We start from the raw sequence: 8,675 nt of genomic DNA on the forward strand, positions 1-8,675 counted from the left end.
CGCTCGCGCAGGTTTGTTTGATTTTTTCTTCTTTTCCGTTCTCTTTCTTTGAGACTCCTTGTCCTTCGTCAAGTGTTTCTGTGGTTCGTTTCGTTGATTATAATGCTTTGAGTTGATTGACGGCTCGTGTTGTATTGACGCATGCGAGCTGATTGGGCCGGCAGCGGCGAGTGACTGTCAAGCGCGCAGGTCACTTGATTCGCACGTTTTGCTTCAGCGCTTGCGGCGTCAGATAAATCCTCTTAGACTCGGATAAACATATGTCCGTCGTCTTCTCTCTTGTCTCGAGGCTGGTGTGGATACCTATAGGCATTTTTAGACGCCTACACTCCTCACCTCTCTCATTGGCTGAAGCAAGAAGAAAAGTTGAACAAGTGAATAAAGCTAAGCCTCAAATAAAGAGGTCTTCCTCTTCATAAGTTCTTCTACATTTCTCTAAAAATCTTTCAAGTGTTCTCTAAGTGTTCTTCATATTCTTCTTCATACTTAGCGGTTTATTCTCTTGGTTTCTTTCGGGTTTCTCGGGTATTACGGTCTTGGGCTAGTGCTAAGCACTATCGGTGTTATCTTTACAATAGAGTACCTAAAGATGAGATTACATTTTGGCAATTCTCTTGGTCACATAAGAAATCAAACAATAGTAAAGAAAAGTAATGTAGTAACCTTTAGCATATTCATGAATTTAGCAAGCCAAATCACAACCAATTGAAAGTCGTTAATAACCCGATCATTGTATTTCTTTTTGGGGTTAGTTTGGTCTTACACAAAAATCTGTTCTTACAGTGTGTATTCTTAAAAATATATATATCAGAAGATTTATTGTACAAAATGAAATAAAAGGAGACTCTTTATACCTTGGATATTCAAGGGAAAGAAAAATGGTGAAAATGACTCTATATTCATGACCAACTCCAAATGCAGATAAAAAATAATGGCCATAGCACAGGTGATCTCTCATAGTCTTCCTGGATTCTTCGACTTTTCTTTCAACTTCATAAATGTGACAAACTTATATTAGAGAGAAAAGCGATACAAAAAAGAACAGTATGCCTATAAAATCAAGATAATCTAAATTTTCACTTACAAAGAATAAGAGAGAGATAATTCAGGGAAACTAAGCTACTAACATCACTTAGTCAAGCTCAGTTTCGATAACACAGCTGCTGCCTGATCTCCCCCTAACAAAAAATAAGGATGCCTGAGAGCAGAAGCAGCAGACAATCTTCCTCTTCTGAGAGATCCTCTCTCTGAAACAAGCTTTGTAGCCAAATCCCACCCTCTACCAGAGTCAAGATCCAGTAAGCGCAAATCTGGCCTTGACCGAGTTCTCTCTCTCCATTTATTTAGATCATAACCAGCATATTTTATCTCTGAGTTGAAGTTCTTAAGACCCGCACTTGACCTTAAACTTGGAACTGCCATTTGCATTAGTATGATACCGGCTGAGTACATGTCGAACAGATCAGGACTATTAAGCTGCAGGAACAGACAATTGTGTTAAGCTTTATAAAGATGAGAAGTATGCGTGTATGGCTTAAGAAATTTTTGCATATTTTTATATTAAGTTTTCAATCCTTTCATAAAAAGATATAAGATCTGGGGTTATGTAAGTTGAAACACATAAAACGAAGTAGCACGGCATAAAACTAACCTGCCAAAGAATTGGAGAAAGAATAGCTGCGATTGGTTCAGGTGGAGGCTCTGGTGTCTCCTCAGGCATCACATACATCTCTGGAGGGCAATAATCTGGATCAAGCAATCCACGATCAGGTACATAATTCTTACCAATACGAAGATCAGTAGCTGCACCGAAATCTATGAGCTTGATCTTCCCTTTTCTTGTTACCACTAAATTTGCTGGCTTGATATCTCGGTGAACAATTCCAGTGTCATGGATTTTTTTGAGAGATGTTATTATCTGTCGCATTATCTGTTTAATAATCAGCGCGTTTCGTTTTATTGAGTCTAGGCCTTGGAGGACGCGGCCAAACATGATGGATTCTAAGTTTAAGGGGAAGCTTCGCTCGTTCATGTAATCAGACAGATTTCTGTCTCCCTGTAAAGTTTAGTACCGTTTAGTAATAGTGAGAAAGAAAAGGAAATGTTTGAATAAGAAACATAGAAAACTGAGATGTAGAAGAATTTTTAACACTTTTGGTATGAATATACAATATGTAACTCTGTGATAAGCTGTTTCATATTGCAGGTTTCCTATGTTTATATACTTGGTTTCAAGCTCTAATATACTTGGCTTCAAGCTCTATTGTGTTGGGAATCTAACGCTGAAACCCCTAATGCAACAGAAACGCAGTATAGAGAACAGTACACCAAGATTTACGAGGTTCGGCAACTGCCTACGTCCTCGGGAGCCACACAGTCAATTTCTTATTTAATCTAACGGCAACTGCCTACGTCCTCGGGAGCCACACAGTCAATTTCTTATTTAATCTAACAAGAAATTACAAGTCAAGAGCAAATCTCTAAACTGAGATTTCTCAAAGATGAACACTGTAGCTACAGTGTTAATACCCACAATAAAATCCCCCCTTCTCTTTTCTCTCTCTTCTTAAATCCCCTTTCAAAACACTGTTGAAAAGCTGGGATTAAAATCGCTGCTGCGATTTGAGAAAGGAACGCTCCTGCGTTAAATGGGATCTGCCGCCAAGGAAGAACAAAGGGGAAAAAAAAGCAACAAACCCTAGGATCGGGGTTGCTTATTTATAGAGGGGGATGACAGGCTGGCGACAGCCTGTCGCCAGCGATCTGCTCGGACGCGAGCATGGGAGGCCTGGACGCCGAGGTCGGTGCCAAAAACACCGAGGGTCGCGTCAACACCGAGGGTCGCGTCAGCACAAAAACAACCATCGCGTTCGCCTGAGGGGAGTTCGCCGTCGACTCCGTCACTGTCGTCTGCGTCATCCTGGAGCTCGTCGGAGCTCCTCCGCCGGCGGAGGTTGGTATCCACCCCCAACCTAACAATCTCCCACTTAGAAACCAAACCGACGCCAACAGGCTATCCCATCAATATCCTTCCCCTGTGTGGCTCCGCCCTCATCATCTATGCATGAAGGCCAACTGAAGTTGCGCACAACTTCAGTTTCTGAAAGGTCGCTGCCTTTGTCAACATATCCGCTGGATCCTTTCTTCCTTTGATATTCTGTTGAAATCCTTTGACAACTCGTCGGGCTCTGTATTTTCTGGAACCATTCTGCTCCTTTTTCACTCGATACACCCACTTGTTGTGACGTGCCTTCTTCCCTATGGGCAACTCAGCTAGTCCCCATGTATGGTTGGAGATCAGAGATTTCTTCTCTTCTTTCGCAGCAAACTCCCACTTGCTCGCATCTCCACTCTGACAAGCTTCATCAAAGCTTTCAGACTCTCCTCCATTTGTCAGCAACATATAATTCATGTATCTGCTGTTAGGCACAGGAGGACGAGTAGTTCTCCTCAATATCGGAGCTGGTGCGTCGGGCTCCTGCGCACCGTTCTGTCCAACAGGCTCTTCTGGCTGAGGACCTTCTGCATTGGGTTCTTCAGAGAGGTTATTTGGGACATCATCTGCATCTACAAATGTTGACTCGCTCTCTGAGTCACTGAAATCTGTCTTGTGCATGTCCTTATACATCACCTTCTCGTTGAATGTCACATCTCTGCACTTGATCACCTTCTTGTTTTCGTTGTCCCAATGCGGTAGCCGAACTCGTCTTCACCATACCCGATGAATGTGCATTTCTTAGACTTGGGATCAGGCTCATTCCTGCCTTGATCACTTATATGCACATAAGCTACACAACCGAAAACTTTGAGATGTGAGAGGGTTACCCCCTTTCCGCACCATACCTCTTCTGGTATTCTGTGCTCCAATGGAACCGATGGACCTCGGTTGATCAAGTAAGCTGCTGTGTTGACTGCTTCTGCCCAGAACTGCTTCGGTAGACCTGACTGCATCCGAATGCTTCTGGCTCTCTCTGTCAACGTTCTATTCATGCGCTCAGCCACACCATTGTGCTGAAGCGTGCCGGACACGGTTCTCTCCATTCTGATTCCGTGCTCATAGCAGAACTTCTTGAATCTGGTGTCTTCATACTCACCACCATTGTCTGTTCTGAGTTTCTTTACCCTCAAACCGGTCTCATTCTCGACCATGACTTTCCATCTTCTGAAAGCCTCAAGCACTTCTGACTTTTTCTTCAGAAAGTAGACCCATACTTTCCGAGAGTGATCATCAATAAAAGTCATGAAGTAGTGTTTCCCACCAATCGACGCGGTGGTTGTTGGTCCCCAAACATCCGAGTGAACGAGCTCTAGCTTCTGCTTCCTAGGGGGTCTGCCACTTGTCTGAAAGCTAACTCTCTTCTGCTTTCCAAGTATGCATTCTTCACACACATCAATCTCTACTGATTGTAAACCTGGGAGTTTTCTCTTTGTGTGCATAATCTTCATCCCCTTCTCACTCATATGACCGAGTCTCTGGTGCTACAGCTTTGAAGTCTCATTGCCTGCTGCAACTGAGATCGAACAACGTGCACCTGCTATCATATACAGGGTACCGGTCTTCCTGCCTCTGGCAATCGTCATTGCGCCCTTCGAAATCCTCCAGTCATCGCCATGGAAAGTCATCGTGTAGCATTCACTAGCCAGCTGGCTTACTGAGATTAAGTTCCTCTTCAGGTCGGGAATATACCTGACATCCTTCAGCTCCCATACTGACCCATTCAGCTTAATCTTCACTACACCTTTGCCAATAATGGCACATGCTTGATCGTCACCAAGATATACATTTCCAAGGTTTCCGGGGATATACTTCTCGAGGAATTCTTTCTGAGAAGTAGCATGGAATGATGCTCCCGAGTCCAACACCCAAGACTCCTCCTTGCTCTCCAAAGAGCATATCAGCGCATCATCTCCTCCTGAGGTGGAGGCAACGTTCACATCTGCATTTGCCTCCCACTCCTCCCGTGCACTCCTGCACTGATTCTTGTAGTGCCCGGTTTTCCCGCACTTCCAACACTCGATAGCCTTCGAACTGTTGGGATTTCTGGATTTGGATCTCCTATCATCTGATCCATTTCCTCTGGTTGAACTTTTACCTCTTGACTCTGTATGCAATACTGAAGAGGTTGTAGCTTCACCCGACTCTCTCCGTCGGATCTCCTCACTGAGAACCAGATCACGAACGTCGTCAAACTTTAACTTTTTCTTTCCCGATGAGCTACTCACAGCTGTGACCGTAACGTTCCAACTCTCTGGTAGGGAAGACAAAAGGATCAACGCTCGAACTTCCTCATCAAACTCAATATCAACTGAACTCAATTGGGTCGTGACTGTATTGAGTTCATTGAGATGATGTGCTACCGGTGCACCTTCCGCCATTCGCAGATTGAACAACCGCCTCATCAAATGGACTTTATTTGAGGCTGATGGCTTCTCATACATATTGGAGAGTGCTGCCATAAGATCTGCCGTGGTCTTCTCCTTTGCAATGTTAAAAGCAACATTGCGGGTTAACGTCAAACGAATAACCCCGAGGGCTTTTCTGTCTAGAAGATTCCAATCTTCTTCCTTCATACCCTCCGGCTTCTTCCCCGAGAGAGGTTGATACAGATTTTTCTGATACAGATAATTCTCTATCTGTATTTTCCAGAATCCGAAATCTGTTCCATCAAATTTCTCAAGTCTCAGCTTTCCTTCATCTGCGGCCATGACTCCCACTTGAATCTGACTTCCTCTAGATCGTTTCACGCTCTGATACCAGTTGTTGGGAATCTAACGCTGAAACCCCTAATACAACAGAAACGCAGTATAGAGAACAGTACACCAAGATTTACGAGGTTCGGCAACTGCCTACGTCCTCGGGAGCCACACAGTCAATTTCTTATTTAATCTAACAAGAAATTACAAGTCAAGAGCAAATCTCTAAACTGAGATTTCTCAAAGATGAACACTGTAGCTACAGTGTTAATACCCACAATAAAATCCCCCCTTCTCTTTTCTCTCTCTTCTTAAATCCCCTTTCAAAACACTGTTGAAAAGCTGGGATTAAAATCGCTGCTGCGATTTGAGAAAGGAACGCTCCTGCGTTAAATGGGATCCGCCGCCAAGGAAGAACAAAGGGGAAAAAAAAAGCAACAAAAGGATCGGGGTTGCTTATTTATAAAGGGGGATGACAGGCTGGCGACAGCCTGTCACCAGCGATCTGCTCGGACGCGAGCATGGGAGGCCTGGACGCCGAGGTCGGTGCCAAAAACACCGAGGGTCGCGTCAACACCGAGGGTCGCGTCAGCACAAAAACGACCATCGCGTTCGCCTGAGGGGAGTTCGCCGTCGACTCCGCCACTGTCGCCTGCGTCATCCTGGAGCTCGTCGGAGCTCCTCCGCCGGCGGAGGTTGGTATCCACCCCCAACCTAACATATTGAAATTTTACTAACCTAACAATAATTTACTAACCTAACAAAATTTGAAACCTGCAACATAAAATAGCTTATAATGTTTATATACATATGGTTTCAAGCTCTAATGAAAAGTTACTAACCAAACAAAATTTGAACGTAACAAGCAGGAAATGCCATGAGAATCTGAATGCTTGATGAAGTGAATGCAATGAGATGAATTAGCAACAAATCACCGCAAAGAACAAAAAAAAAAAAAACAGGTTGACATTGATTTTCAATCGATAATAGCAAAACTTGAAGCGAGAACATAGAAGAAAATATCCGAACAGGTATATATCCAGCCATGAAAAGTCATCTCAACAAATTATATACAAATCTACGACTTTAAAATGGACACAAATTGCTTATAAGATGAAAGTAGAAGGTTTAGAAATCTTGGCCAACAAATCGACACACGTGTCATCCTATTGCATTTATTACTGTACTACAATCCAAAGGAAAACTATTCTGCAGTAGCAACATGAGTTAAGATTAGATATAGTATGTTATTCGTACATATTATTTTCTTCAAGTAATTTGTATTTCATTGTACCTCAAATTTCCATACAAGCCATTTCCCCCCTTTGGTGAACTCTGAGATCGTCTTCTCAGCAACAAAAGTTCCAAGGAACTCTGCACATGATTCGGGAGCTGCTCTTGAGACCCTGTAATTGAACCACTCCTCAAAATCACCACATTCCTCAGCTCCTTTAGTTCCAACCTTAACCTGAGGGGATCTAAGAGAAGCTTATGTCATTCCTATTGTTATGCTAAAATTGTTCATTACATTCAAAGAGTATATGAGGGTTGAATAAGCCATTTGTTGCTAAATGCAAGGTCAAGGTCTTTCATGGGCTATGGTCACTATCTCTTTGCTCTGTTATCATAGTCCTATTTGGATCATAGAGAATATGAAACTCACCCTTGTTAGTTTTTAGAAAGTTATTAGAGTCGATGAATAACATTTAACGTTTTGGATGTTGCTCATCCCTAGTCATGACAGCACCAACTGTATTTTCATCATATTTTTTTTCATGTGTTTTACAAGCTACACAGATGATCGATTTAACATAGATAGAAGCAAGTGCGTCGTCTCGTGATCTTCTTTCCTCTTACTATTTCACTATGGACTATATGTGTACATTTTTCTGTTATTATTTGGGCATAGCATTAAATATGAGATTAATTACATTCTGATACCCTGATATATGGTGATTGCACATCTGATCTTGGCGTCTGTGTATCTACACGGGTAACCATGAGATCACTGATTATAGTTACATGGGCGACCTTCGAGTCTCATGGCAGATCAATGTTTTTCGTTTTTTGTTGACTTGCAGTTCTTAGTAGATATTGTTTACTGTTAGGACTAAGATTAAGGTTACAGTTAGAGTTATTGCAAGCGTTACTGACTAATTGGGTTAGGACCAAGGTTTTAACACTGAAACCTTAGTTAGGATTAGGCTTATAACTTTCAGGCTCAGACCTACTCTTTAAAAAAAGTAAAAAAAATTCTAAATAACAAGCTTATATCTAATACAATAAACGTGAAATTAACAACAAAAAATCGAAAAAAAAATGAATAACTACTACTTGCCTTCTTAAGAATAACTCTGTCCTTAAACCTCTCATCCATCTCCAACCTCTTCTTATTCCTCCCAATCCTCTCCTCAACCTTCATATTCTTCGGCACGATCGCCCCCGAATACACAACCCCAAAAGACCCCTCCCCCAGTCTCTCCCCCACAACAAAATCCTCCATCTTCAAGTTCCTCCTACCAATCAACGCGTCAAGCCCAAACTGCAATGGAGCTAAGAAATAAGCATCAATGGCACCCATTAGCACCCCGGGCCTCGCAGTCAAATACACCCAACCCAACCCAATGAAGAACAGAACTCCCCAGTTCTCGGTACCGGGTAATTGGGTATTTAACTTATTGAGAATGGGGACTAGAGAGCTTGGTGATAGGAAATCCTCCGGGATTTGGCCAAAGATTGCGTTGCACTTTTGTTGGGTTTTTCTTGGCGGGTAGATTTGAATTGGGCTTGTAGGTTTTGGAGAGGGGAGGAGTGGGAATGGGTGGGATTTTTGAAGTGGGGTTGAGGTTGGAGGAAGGAGAGAAGCCATTGAAGATTTTGGTATAAGGTTTGCAGGTTTCTGTTCTGAATTCAAATAGGAGTGTCAGCAAGAGGCTGCACTTTTGCCACGTGGCAGCCTGAGGGTTGGTTATAAGGATTGG

General features: G+C 42.8%; 1 protein-coding gene across 2 annotated transcripts; it reads right to left on the reverse strand.

Annotated features, from left to right (window-relative positions):
* LOC109822116 (serine/threonine-protein kinase STN8, chloroplastic) lies at nt 748-8,602 on the reverse strand. 2 transcript variants are annotated; one of them, XM_020388282.1, is made up of 5 exons: nt 8,033-8,602; nt 6,989-7,162; nt 1,652-2,056; nt 1,085-1,476; nt 748-990 (listed from the first exon to the last, which is right to left on the reverse strand). In XM_020388282.1, exons 1-4 carry the CDS (start codon nt 8,561-8,563, stop codon nt 1,129-1,131), a joined length of 1,458 nt encoding a protein of 485 aa, XP_020243871.1. In that variant the 5' UTR covers nt 8,564-8,602; the 3' UTR covers nt 748-990; nt 1,085-1,128. The 2 variants fall into 2 exon arrangements, with proteins under 2 accessions (XP_020243871.1, XP_020243870.1); XM_020388281.1 differs by having other exon boundaries at nt 917-1,476.

This window comes from Asparagus officinalis, chromosome 8, assembly GCF_001876935.1.
Source record: "Asparagus officinalis chromosome 8, Aspof.V1, whole genome shotgun sequence".
NCBI classification, from domain to species: domain Eukaryota; kingdom Viridiplantae; phylum Streptophyta; class Magnoliopsida; order Asparagales; family Asparagaceae; genus Asparagus; species Asparagus officinalis.

What these genes read in the sequence shown, in the direction of transcription:
- LOC109822116 (XM_020388282.1), bottom strand. Translation starts at nt 8,563, where the DNA reads ATGGCTTCTCTCCTTCCTCCAACCTCAACCCCACTTCAAAAATCCCAC. An exon ending in ACAGAGTTATTCTTAAGAAG is followed by an intron (nt 7,163 to 8,032) that starts GCAAGTAGTAGT and finishes AGATCCCCTCAG; the next exon opens with GTTAAGGTTGGAACTAAAGG. An exon ending in GGCTTGTATGGAAATTTGAG is followed by an intron (nt 2,057 to 6,988) that starts GTACAATGAAAT and finishes TAAACTTTACAG; the next exon opens with GGAGACAGAAATCTGTCTGA.